This window comes from Salmo salar, chromosome ssa11, assembly GCF_905237065.1.
Source record: "Salmo salar chromosome ssa11, Ssal_v3.1, whole genome shotgun sequence".
NCBI classification, from domain to species: domain Eukaryota; kingdom Metazoa; phylum Chordata; class Actinopteri; order Salmoniformes; family Salmonidae; genus Salmo; species Salmo salar.
The window spans coordinates 92,269,675-92,283,223 of NC_059452.1; the positions used below are offsets into that span (position 1 = coordinate 92,269,675).

The 13,549-nt window shown below is 48.6% G+C and overlaps 1 protein-coding gene across 4 annotated transcripts in view; it reads left to right on the top strand.

Moving 5' to 3' along the window:
• Nucleotides 1-13,549, top strand: part of LOC106563560 (ryanodine receptor 1) — a 138,381-nt gene that overhangs the window by 53,528 nt on the left and 71,304 nt on the right. For all 4 annotated transcript variants that reach the window (XM_045690076.1, XM_014129242.2, XM_014129244.2 and 1 more), the window contains 3 exons: nt 11,873-12,099; nt 12,290-12,734; nt 13,002-13,535. In XM_045690076.1, the coding sequence (XP_045546032.1) occupies nt 11,873-12,099; nt 12,290-12,734; nt 13,002-13,535 (1,206 nt within the window). The remainder of the gene's footprint in view (nt 1-11,872; nt 12,100-12,289; nt 12,735-13,001; nt 13,536-13,549) is intronic.

Genomic DNA, 13,549 nt, shown 5'->3' on the forward strand with positions numbered 1-13,549 from the left:
TGCGTTTTACAGTGTTACCCCTCCACTGTATGCGTTTTATGGTGTTACCCCTCCACTGTCTGCGTTTTACAGTGTTACCCCTCAATGGTCTGCATTTTACTAGTTTCACCCCTCCATAGTCTGCATTTTACTAGTGTCACCACTCCACTGTCTGCGTTTTATGGTGTTACCCCTCCACTGTCTGCATTTTACTAGTGTCAGCCCTCCACTGTCTGCGTTTTACAGTGTTACCCCTCCACTGTCTGCATTTTACTAGTGTCACCCCTCCACTGTCTGCGTTTTACAGTGTCACCCCTCCACTGTCTGCGTTTTATGGTGTTACCCCTCCACTGTCTGCATTTTACTAGTGTCACCCCTCCACTGTCTGCATTTTTGGTGTTACCCCTCCACTGTCTGCGTTTTATGGTGTTACCCCTCCACTGTCTGCGTTTTAACAGTGTTACCCCTCCACTGTTTGTGTTTTACAGTGTTACCCCTCCACTGTCTGCATTTTACAGTTACCCCTCCACTGTCTGCGTATTACTAGTGTCACCCCTCCACTGTCTGCGTTTTACAGTGTTACCCCTCCACTGTATGCGTTTTATGGTGTTACCCCTCCACTGTCTGCATTTTACTAGTGTCACCCCTCCACTGTCTGCGTTTTATGGTGTTACCCCTCCACTGTCTGCATTTTACAGTTACCCCTCCACTGTCTGCGTATTACTAGTGTCACCCCTCCACTGTCTGCGTTTTACAGTGTTACCCCTCCACTGTCTGCGTTTTATGGTGTTACCCCTCCACTGTCTGCATTTTACTAGTGTCACCCCTCCACTGTCTGCATTTTACAGTGTTACCCCTCCACTGTCTGCGTTTTATGGTGTTACCCCTCCACTGTCTGCATTTTACTAGTGTCACCCCTCCACTGTCTGCGTTTTACAGTGTTACCCCTCCACTGTCTGCGTTTTTATGGTGTTACCCCTCCACTGTCTGCGTTTTACTAGTGTCACCCCTCCACTGTCTGCGTTTTATGGTGTTACCCCTCCACTGTCTGCATTTTACTAGTGTCACCCCTTCACTGTCTGCGTTTTACAGTGTTACCCCTCCACTGTCTGCGTTTTATGGTGTTACCCCTCCACTGTCTGCATTTTACTAGTGTCACACCTCCACTGTCTGCATTTTATGGTGTTACCCCTCCACTGTCTGCATTTTATGGTGTTACCCCTCCACTGTCTGCGTTTTACAGTGTTACCCCTCCACTGTTTGTGTTTTACAGTGTTACCCCTCCACTGTCTGCATTTTACAGTTACCCCTCCACTGTCTGCGTGTTACTAGTGTCACCCCTCCACTGTCTGCGTTTTACAGTGTTACCCCTCCACTGTATGCGTTTTACAGTGTTACCCCTCCACTGTATGCATTTTACGGTGTTACCCCTCCACTGTCTGCATTTTACTAGTGTCACCCCTCCACTGTCTGCATTTTACTAGTGTCACCCCTCTACTGTCTGCATTTTACTAGTGTCACCCCTCCACTGTCTGCGTATTACTAGTGTCACCCCTCCACTGTCTGCGTTTTACAGTGTTACCCCTCCACTGTATGCGTTTTACGGTGTTACCCCTCCACTGTCTGCGTTTTACAGTGTTACCCCTCAATGGTCTGCATTTTACTAGTTTCACCCCTCCATAGTCTGCATTTTACTAGTGTCACCCCTCCACTGTCTGCGTTTTATGGTGTTACCCCTCCACTGTCTGCATTTTACTAGTGTCAGCCCTCCACTGTCTGCGTTTTACAGTGTTACCCCTCCACTGTCTGCATTTTACTAGTGTCACCCCTCCACTGTCTGCATTTTACAGTGTCACCCCTCCACTGTCTGCGTTTTATGGTGTTACCCCTCCACTGTCTGCGTTTTACAGTGTTACCCCTCCACTGTTTGTGTTTTACAGTGTTACCCCTCCACTGTCTGCATTTTACAGTTACCCCTCCACTGTCTGCGTATTACTAGTGTCACCCCTCCACTGTCTGCGTTTTACAGTGTTACCCCTCCACTGTATGCATTTTACAGTGTTACCCCTCCACTGTATGCATTTTACAGTGTTACCCCTCCACTGTCTGCATTTTACTAGTGTCACCCCTCCACTGTCTGCATTTTACTAGTGTCACCCCTCCACTGTCTGCATTTTACTAGTGTCACCCCTCCACTGTCTGCGTTTTACTAGTGTCACCCCTCCACTGTCTGCGTTTTTACAGTGTTACCCCTCCACTGTATGCGTTTTATGGTGTTACCCCTCCACTGTCTGCGTTTTACAGTGTTACCCCTCAATGGTCTGCATTTTACTAGTTTCACCCCTCCATAGTCTGCATTTTACTAGTGTCACCACTCCACTGTCTGCGTTTTATGGTGTTACCCCTCCACTGTCTGCATTTTACTAGTGTCAGCCCTCCACTGTCTGCGTTTTACAGTGTTACCCCTCCACTGTCTGCATTTTACTAGTGTCACCCCTCCACTGTCTGCGTTTTACAGTGTCACCCCTCCACTGTCTGCGTTTTATGGTGTTACCCCTCCACTGTCTGCATTTTACTAGTGTCACCCCTCCACTGTCTGCATTTTTTGGTGTTACCCCTCCACTGTCTGCGTTTTATGGTGTTACCCCTCCATTGTCTGCGTTTTAACAGTGTTACCCCTCCACTGTTTGTGTTTTACAGTGTTACCCCTCCACTGTCTGCATTTTACAGTTACCCCTCCATTGTCTGCGTATTACTAGTGTCACCCCTCCACTGTCTGCGTTTTACAGTGTTACCCCTCCACTGTATGCGTTTTATGGTGTTACCCCTCCACTGTCTGCATTTTACTAGTGTCACCCCTCCACTGTCTGCGTTTTATGGTGTTACCCCTCCACTGTCTGCATTTTACAGTTACCCCTCCACTGTCTGCGTATTACTAGTGTCACCCCTCCACTGTCTGCGTTTTACAGTGTTACCCCTCCACTGTATGCGTTTTATGGTGTTACCCCTCCACTGTCTGCGTTTTACAGTGTTACCCCTCAATGGTCTGCATTTTACTAGTTTCACCCCTCCATAGTCTGCATTTTACTAGTGTCACCGCTCCACTGTCTGCGTTTTATGGTGTTACCCCTCCACTGTCTGCATTTTACTAGTGTCACCCCTCCACTGTCTGCGTTTTACAGTGTTACCCCTCCACTGTCTGCGTTTTATGGTGTTACCCCTCCACTGTCTGCATTTTACTAGTGTCACCCCTCCACTGTCTGCGTTTTATGGTGTTACCCCTCCACTGTCTGCATTTTACTAGTGTCACCCCTTCACTGTCTGCGTTTTACAGTGTTACCCCTCTACTGTCTGCGTTTTATGGTGTTACCCCTCCACTGTCTGCATTTTACTAGTGTCACCCCTCCACTGTCTGCATTTTATGGTGTTACCCCTCCACTGTCTGCATTTTATGGTGTTACCCCTCCACTGTCTGCGTTTTACAGTGTCAGCCCTCCACTGTTTGTGTTTTACAGTGTTACCCCTCCCTGTCTGCATTTTACAGTTACCCCTCCACTGTCTGCGTTTTACAGTGTTACCCCTCCACTGTCTGCGTTTTATGGTGTTACCCCTCCACTGTCTGCATTTTACTAGTGTCACCCCTCCACTGTTTGCGTTTTACAGTGTTACCCCTCTACTGTCTGCGTTTTATGGTGTTACCCCTCCACTGTCTGCATTTTACTAGTGTCACCCCTCCACTGTCTGCATTTTATGGTGTTACCCCTCCACTGTCTGCGTTTTATGGTGTTACCCCTCCACTGTCTGCGTTTTACAGTGTTAGCCCCTCCACTGTTTGTGTTTTACAGTGTTACCCCTCCACTGTCTGCATTTTACAGTTACCCCTCCACTGTCTGCGTGTTACTAGTGTCACCCCTCCACTGTCTGCGTTTTACAGTGTTACCCCTCCACTGTATGCATTTTACAGTGTTACCCCTCCACTGTCTGCGTTTTATGGTGTTACCCCTCTACTGTCTGCATTTTACTAGTGTCACCCCTCCACTGTCTGCGTTTTATGGTGTTACCCCTCCACTGTCTGCATTTTACTAGTGTCACCCCTTCACTGTCTGCGTTTTATGGTGTTACCCCTCCACTGTCTGCATTTTACTAGTGTCACCCCTCCACTGTCTGCATTTTAGGGTGTTACCCCTCCACTGTCTGCATTTTATGGTGTTACCCCTCCACTGTCTGCGTTTTACAGTGTTACCCCTCCACTGTTTGTGTTTTACAGTGTTACCCCTCCACTGTCTGCATTTTACAGTTACCCCTCCACTGTCTGCGTTTTACAGTGTTACCCCTCCACTGTCTGCGTTTTATGGTGTTACCCCCCACTGTCTGCATTTTACTAGTGTCACCCCTCCACTGTCTGCGTTTTACAGTGTTACCCCTCCACTGTCTGCGTTTTATGGTGTTACCCCTCCACTGTCTGCATTTTACTAGTGTCACCCCTCCACTGTCTGAATTTTATGGTGTTACCCCTCCACTGTCTGCGTTTTATGGTGTTACCCCTCCACTGTCTGCGTTTTACAGTGTTACCCCTCCACTGTTTGTGTTTTACAGTGTTACCCCTCCACTGTCTGCGTATTACTAGTGTCACCCCTCCACTGTCTGCGTATTACTAGTGTCACCCCTCCACTGTCTGCGTTTTACAGTGTTACCCCTCCACTGTATGCATTTTACAGTGTTACCCCTCCACTGTATGCATTTTACAGTGTTACCCCTCCACTGTTTGTGTTTTACAGTGTTACCCCTCCACTGTCTGCGTATTACTAGTGTCACCCCTCCACTGTCTGCGTATTACTAGTGTCACCCCTCCACTGTCTGCGTTTTACAGTGTTACCCCTCCACTGTCTGCGTTTTACTAGTGTCACCCCTCCACTGTTTGTGTTTTACAGTGTTACCCCTCCACTGTCTGCGTTTTACAGTTACCCCTCCACTCTCTTCGTTTTACAGTGTTACCCCTCCACTGTCTGCGTTTTACAGTGTTACCCCTCCACTGTCTGCGTTTTACTAGTGTCACCCCTTGACTGTCTGCGTTTTACAGTGTTACCCCTTCACTGTTTGCGATTTACTAGTGTCACCCCTTGACTGTTTGCATTTTACAGTGTTACCCCTCCACTGTCTGCATTTTACAGTGTTACACCTTCACTGTCTGCGTTTTATGGTGTTACCCCTCCACTGTCTGCGTTTTATGGTGTTACCCCTCCACTGTCTGCATTTTACTACTGTCACCCCTCCACTGTCTGCGTTTTACAGTGTTACCCCTCCACGGTCTGCATTTTACTAGTGTCACCCCTCCACTGTCTGCGTTTTACAGTGTTACCCCTCCACTGTCTGTTTTTTATGGTGTTACCCCTCCACTGTCTGCGTTTTACTAGTGTCACCCTTCCACTGTCTGCGTTTTATGGTGTTACCCCTCCACTGTCTGCATTTTACTAGTGTCACCCCTCCACTGTCTGCGTTTTACAGTGTTACCCCTCCACTGTCTGCGTTTTATGGTGTTACCCCTCAACTGTCTGCGTTTTATGGTGTTACCCCTCCACTGTCTGCGTTTTATGGTTTTACCCCTCTCCTGTCTGCATTTTACTAGTGTCACCCCTCCACTGTTTGTGTTTTACAGTGTTACCCCTCCACTGTCTGCATTTTACAGTTACCCCTCTACTGTCTGCGTATTACTAGTGTCACCCCTCCACTGTCTGCGTTTTACAGTGTTACCCCTCCACTGCATGCATTTTACAGTGTTACCCCTCCACTGTCTGCGTTTTAAAGTCCCCCCTCCACTGTCTGCATTTTACAGTGTTACCACTCCACTGTCTGCGTTTTGTGGTGTTACCCCTCCACTGTCTGCATTTTACTAGTGTCACCCCTCCACTGTCTACATTTTATGGTGTTACCCCTCAACTGTCTGCGTTTTATGGTGTTACCCCTCCACTGTCTGCGTTTTAGTGTTACCCCTCCACTGTCTGCGTTTTATGGTTTTACCCCTCTCCTGTCTGCATTTTACTAGTGTCACCCCTCCACTGTTTGTGTTTTACAGTGTTACCCCTCCACTGTCTGCATTTCAGTTACCCCTCCACTGTCTCCTATTCACCCCTCCACTTCTTCAGTGTTACCCCTCCACTGCATGCATTTTACAGTGTTACCCCTCCACTGTCTGCTTTTAAGTGTTACCCCTCCACTGTCTGCGTTTTACAGTGTTACCCCTCAATGGTCTGCATTTTACTAGTTTCACCCCTCCATAGTCTGCATTTTACTAGTGTCACCGCTCTACTGTCTGCGTTTTATGGTGTTACCCCTCCACTGTCTGCATTTTACTAGTGTCACCCCTCCACTGTCTGCGTTTTACAGTGTTACCCCTCCACTGTCTGCGTTTTATGGTGTTACCCCTCCACTGTCTGCATTTTACTAGTGTCACCCCCCCACTGTCTGCGTTTTACAGTGTTACCCCTCCACTGTCTGCGTTTTATGGTGTTACCCCTCCACTGTCTGCATTTTACTAGTGTCACCCCTCCACTGTCTGCGTTTTATGGTGTTACCCCTCCACTGTCTGCATTTTACTAGTGTCACCCCTTCACTGTCTGCGTTTTACAGTGTTACCCCTCTACTGTCTGCGTTTTATGGTGTTACCCCTCCACTGTCTGCATTTTACTAGTGTCACCCCTCCACTGTCTGCATTTTATGGTGTTACCCCTCCACTGTCTGCATTTTATGGTGTTACCCCTCCACTGTCTGCGTTTTACAGTGTCAGCCCTCCACTGTTTGTGTTTTACAGTGTTACCCCTCCCCTGTCTGCATTTTACAGTTACCCCTCCACTGTCTGCGTTTTACAGTGTTACCCCTCCACTGTCTGCGTTTTATGGTGTTACCCCTCCACTGTCTGCATTTTACTAGTGTCACCCCTCCACTGTTTGCGTTTTACAGTGTTACCCCTCCACTGTCTGCGTTTTATGGTGTTACCCCTCCACTGTCTGCATTTTACTAGTGTCACCCCTCCACTGTCTGCATTTTATGGTGTTACCCCTCCACTGTCTGCGTTTTATGGTGTTACCCCTCCACTGTCTGCGTTTTACAGTGTTACCCCTCCACTGTTTGTGTTTTACAGTGTTACCCCTCCACTGTCTGCATTTTACAGTTACCCCTCCACTGTCTGCGTGTTACTAGTGTCACCCCTCCACTGTCTGCGTTTTACAGTGTTACCCCTCCACTGTATGCATTTTACAGTGTTACCCCTCCACTGTCTGCGTTTTATGGTGTTACCCCTCCACTGTCTGCATTTTACTAGTGTCACCCCTCCACTGTCTGCGTTTTATGGTGTTACCCCTCCACTGTCTGCATTTTACAGTTACCCCTCCACTGTCTGCGTATTACTAGTGTCACCCCTCCACTGTCTGCGTTTTATGGTGTTACCCCTCCACTGTCTGCATTTTACTAGTGTCACCCCTTCACTGTCTGCGTTTTACAGTGTTACCCCTCTACTGTCTGCGTTTTATGGTGTTACCCCTCCACTGTCTGCATTTTACTAGTGTCACCCCTCCACTGTCTGCATTTTATGGTGTTACCCCTCCACTGTCTGCATTTTATGGTGTTACCCCTCCACTGTCTGCGTTTTACAGTGTCAGCCCTCCACTGTTTGTGTTTTACAGTGTTACCCCTCACCTGTCTGCATTTTACAGTTACCCCTCCACTGTCTGCGTTTTACAGTGTTACCCCTCCACTGTCTGCGTTTTATGGTGTTACCCCTCCACTGTCTGCATTTTACTAGTGTCACCCCTCCACTGTTTGCGTTTTACAGTGTTACCCCTCCACTGTCTGCGTTTTATGGTGTTACCCCTCCACTGTCTGCATTTTACTAGTGTCACCCCTCCACTGTCTGCATTTTATGGTGTTACCCCTCCACTGTCTGCGTTTTATGGTGTTACCCCTCCACTGTCTGCGTTTTACAGTGTTACCCCTCCACTGTTTGTGTTTTACAGTGTTACCCCTCCACTGTCTGCATTTTACAGTTACCCCTCCACTGTCTGCGTGTTACTAGTGTCACCCCTCCACTGTCTGCGTTTTACAGTGTTACCCCTCCACTGTATGCATTTTACAGTGTTACCCCTCCACTGTCTGCGTTTTATGGTGTTACCCCTCCACTGTCTGCATTTTACTAGTGTCACCCCTCCACTGTCTGCGTTTTATGGTGTTACCCCTCCACTGTCTGCATTTTACTAGTGTCACCCCTTCACTGTCTGCGTTTTACAGTGTTACCCCTCCACTGTCTGCGTTTTATGGTGTTACCCCTCCACTGTCTGCATTTTACTAGTGTCACCCCTCCACTGTCTGCATTTTAGGGTGTTACCCCTCCACTGTCTGCATTTTATGGTGTTACCCCTCCACTGTCTGCGTTTTACAGTGTTACCCCTCCACTGTTTGTGTTTTACAGTGTTACCCCTCCACTGTCTGCATTTTACAGTTACCCCTCCACTGTCTGCGTTTTACAGTGTTACCCCTCCACTGTCTGCGTTTTATGGTGTTACCCCCCACTGTCTGCATTTTACTAGTGTCACCCCTCCACTGTCTGCGTTTTACAGTGTTACCCCTCCACTGTCTGCGTTTTATGGTGTTACCCCTCCACTGTCTGCATTTTACTAGTGTCACCCCTCCACTGTCTGCATTTTATGGTGTTACCCCTCCACTGTCTGCGTTTTATGGTGTTACCCCTCCACTGTGTGCGTTTTACAGTGTTACCCCTCCACTGTTTGTGTTTTACAGTGTTACCCCTCCACTGTCTGCGTATTACTAGTGTCACCCCTCCACTGTCTGCGTGTTACTAGTGTCACCCCTCCACTGTCTGCGTTTTACAGTGTTACCCCTCCACTGTATGCATTTTACAGTGTTACCCCTCCACTGTATGCATTTTACAGTGTTACCCCTCCACTGTTTGTGTTTTACAGTGTTACCCCTCCACTGTCTGCGTATTACTAGTGTCACCCCTCCACTGTCTGCGTATTACTAGTGTCACCCCTCCACTGTCTGCGTTTTACAGTGTTACCCCTCCACTGTCTGCATTTTACTAGTGTCACCCCTTCACTGTCTGCGTTTTACAGTGTTACCCCTCCACTGTCTGCGTTTTATGGTGTTACCCCTCCACTGTCTGCATTTTACTAGTGTCACCCCTCCACTGTCTGCATTTTAGGGTGTTACCCCTCCACTGTCTGCATTTTATGGTGTTACCCCTCCACTGTCTGCGTTTTACAGTGTTACCCCTCCACTGTTTGTGTTTTACAGTGTTACCCCTCCACTGTCTGCATTTTACAGTTACCCCTCCACTGTCTGCGTTTTACAGTGTTACCCCTCCACTGTCTGCGTTTTATGGTGTTACCCCCCACTGTCTGCATTTTACTAGTGTCACCCCTCCACTGTCTGCGTTTTACAGTGTTACCCCTCCACTGTCTGCGTTTTATGGTGTTACCCCTCCACTGTCTGCATTTTACTAGTGTCACCCCTCCACTGTCTGCATTTTATGGTGTTACCCCTCCACTGTCTGCGTTTTATGGTGTTACCCCTCCACTGTCTGCGTTTTACAGTGTTACCCCTCCACTGTTTGTGTTTTACAGTGTTACCCCTCCACTGTCTGCGTATTACTAGTGTCACCCCTCCACTGTCTGCGTATTACTAGTGTCACCCCTCCACTGTCTGCGTTTTACAGTGTTACCCCTCCACTGTATGCATTTTACAGTGTTACCCCTCCACTGTATGCATTTTACAGTGTTACCCCTCCACTGTTTGTGTTTTACAGTGTTACCCCTCCACTGTCTGCGTATTACTAGTGTCACCCCTCCACTGTCTGCGTATTACTAGTGTCACCCCTCCACTGTCTGCGTTTTACAGTGTTACCCCTCCACTGTCTGCGTTTTACTAGTGTCACCCCTCCACTGTTTGTGTTTTACAGTGTTACCCCTCCACTGTCTGCGTTTTACAGTTACCCCTCCACTCTCTTCGTTTTACAGTGTTACCCCTCCACTGTCTGCGTTTTACAGTGTTACCCCTCCACTGTCTGCGTTTTACTAGTGTCACCCCTTGACTGTCTGCGTTTTACAGTGTTACCCCTTCACTGTTTGCGATTTACTAGTGTCACCCCTTGACTGTTTGCATTTTACAGTGTTACCCCTCCACTGTCTGCATTTTACAGTGTTACACCTCCACTGTCTGCGTTTTATGGTGTTACCCCTCCACTGTCTGCGTTTTATGGTGTTACCCCTCCACTGTCTGCATTTTACTACTGTCACCCCTCCACTGTCTGCGTTTTACAGTGTTACCCCTCCACTGTCTGTTTTTTATGGTGTCACCCCTCCACTGTCTGCGTTTTACAGTGTTACCCCTCCACTGTCTGCATTTTATGGTGTTACCCCTCCACTGTCTGCATTTTACTAGTGTCACCCCTCCACTGTCTACATTTTATGGTGTTACCCCTCAACTGTCTGCGTTTTATGGTGTTACCCCTCCACTGTCTGCGTTTTAGTGTTACCCCTCCACTGTCTGCGTTTTATGGTTTTACCCCTCTCCTGTCTGCATTTTACTAGTGTCACCCCTCCACTGTTTGTGTTTTACAGTGTTACCCCTCCACTGTCTGCATTTTACAGTTACCCCTCCACTGTCTGCGTATTACTAGTGTCACCCCTCCACTGTCTGCGTTTTACAGTGTTACCCCTCCACTGCATGCATTTTACAGTGTTACCCCTCCACTGTCTGCGTTTTAAAGTCACCCCTCCACTGTCTGCATTTTACAGTGTTACCACTCCACTGTCTGCATTTTACTAGTGTCACCCCTCCACTGTCTGCGTTTTGCAGTGTTACCCCTCCACTGTCTGCGTTTTACTAGTGTCACCCTTCCACTGTCTGCGTTTTACAGTGTTACCCCTCCACTGTCTGCATTTTACAATGTTACCCCTCCACTGTCTGCGTTTTACAGTGTTACCCCTCCACTGTCTGCGTTTTACAGTGTTACCCCTCCACTGTCTGCGTTTAACAGTGTGACCCCTCCACTGTCTGCGTTTTACAGTGTTACCCCTCCACTGTCTGCATTTTACAGTGTCACCCCTCCACTGTCTGCGTTTTACTAGTGTCACCCCTCCACTGTCTGTGTTTTACAGTGTCACCCCTCCACTGTCTGCATTTTACTAGTGTCACCCCTCCACTGTCTGCGTTTTGCAGTGTTACCCCTCCACTGTCTGCGTTTTACTAGTGTCACCCTTCCACTGTCTGCGTTTTACAGTGTTACCCCTCCACTGTCTGCGTTTTACTAGTGTCACCCTTCCACTGTCTGCGTTTTACAATGTTACCCCTCCACTGTCTGCGTTTTACAGTGTTACCCCTCCACTGTCTGCGTTTTACAGTGTTACCCCTCCACTGTCTGCGTTTAACAGTGTGACCCCTCCACTGTCTGCGTTTTACAGTGTTACCCCTCCACTGTCTGCATTTTACAGTGTCACCCCTCCACTGTCTGCGTTTTACTAGTGTCACCCCTCCACTGTCTGTGTTTTACAGTGCTACCCCTCCACTGTCTGCGTTTTACAGTGTTACCCCTCCACTGTCTGCATTTTACAGTGTCACCCCTCCACTGTCTGCGTTTTACTAGTGTCACCCCTCCACTGTCTGTGTTTTACAGTGTCACCCCTCCACTGTCTGCGTTTTACAGTGTCACCCCTCCACTATCTGCGTTTTACAGTGTCACCCCTCCACTGTCTGTGTTTTACAGTGTTATGGATGTTTTCTATTTCATTCTGTCTTTTTACCCTCAAGGCTACTCAAGCTATTATTTCACTTCAACGACGACCCTTCTACTCTGCAATCTAAGTGTTTGTTCTCTCCTCAGAACATCATGCCTATTTCAGCAGCCATGTTCCGCAGTGAGCGTAAGAACCCGGTCCCTCAGTGTCCTCCCAGGCTGGATGTCCAGATGCTGACCCCAGTCATCTGGAGCCGTATGCCCAACCACTTCCTGTCCCCAGAGACGGGCCGTGTGAACGACAGGCACGGTTGGATGGTGGAGTGTAGAGAGCCTCTCACCATGATGGCCCTGCACATCCCTGAGGAGAACAGGTGAGAACACTGCCACCATTGCTGACATCTAAGCAGAAGATTATTGTGTTTGATTGTGAAATGGATTTCAGTCTTAGCTATAGTATTGTGAAAGACGTATAAACAGGAGTCATTTTGGCTCTGATGCAATAGATTTGTCCAAATCTGTACAGCCTTGGGCCATACTGTCCTCTGCCTCTGTCCCTTCTAGATGTATTGACGTCCTGGAGTTGTCGGAGCGTATGGACCTGCTGAAGTTCCACTACCACACTCTGAAACTGTACGGCTCGGTCTGTGCTCTGGGGAACAACCGCGTGGCTCACGCCCTGTGCAGCCATGTTGATGAGTCCCAGCTATTCTACGCCATAGAGAACACCTACCTGCCTGGACCGATGAGGAGCGGCTACTACGATCTGCTCATCAGCATGCACCTGGAGTCGGCCAAGAGGAACCGCCTCATGACCAATAAGGAGTTCATTGTGCCCATGACTGAAGAGACGCGCAGCATCAACCTCAACTCAGACACTGACAAATCCCATGCTTTACCAGGGGTGGGCCTCACTACCTGTCTGCGCCCCAAACTCCACTTCTCCCCCACTGGGTTTGTAGGGACAGACCTGGATATCTACACCCTCAGCCCCTTCATCCCCCTACATGTAAGGAGCCTCATAGGTTTGCAATCTTTGCAACTTTCAATAAATTCCCTGGTTTTCCAGAAATCCTGGTTGGAGGATTCCAGATTTCCTCCTTATTCCCTCCTGAATCCGGGAATCTTCCAACCGGTATTTTTGAAAAGAAAAACTGGGAATTATTGAAAGTTCCCAGAGTTTTGCAACACTGGGCCAGGCTGATGGAGGGAGAGGGGAAAGATTTTCTGTTTGAACTGACTGATGGTCATGAAAGTGTGTCTCTCTCTCCTGTAGGTGCTGAAGGCGAAGGCCCTGACCATGCTGACCGAAGCTGTCCAGGATGGTGGTCAAGCCATGAGGGATCCTGTAGGAGGCAGTGTTGAGTTCCACTTTGTCCCCATCCTCAAGCTTATCAGCACCCTGCTCATCATGGGTGTGTTTGAGAATGCAGATGTCAAGCACATCCTGAAGATGATTGAGCCCACAGTGTTCAGTGGAGAGGCAGAGGATGCTGCCCAGGGAGAGGGGGACCAAACACTGGCCCTCAAAGAACGGGGATTGGAGGTGAAGGAAGAAGAGAAGGGAGCAGTAGAGAGCGGACATGAAACAGAAATGGAGGATGAGGGGATGGGTGAGGAAGATGAGGAAATGGAGGCAGAGCTGGAGGAGTTGGAGCCTATAGAAAAAGAGGAAGACGGAGAGAAAGTGGATGGAGAGAAAGGTGCTGAGGAGACGGAGAAGGAGGTGAAGCCTGGAGAGGCAGGAGAACAAGTAGGTCTGGAAGAGGGATTACTGCACATGAAGCTGCCAGAGTCTGTCAAGCTACAGGTTGGTGTGTGTGT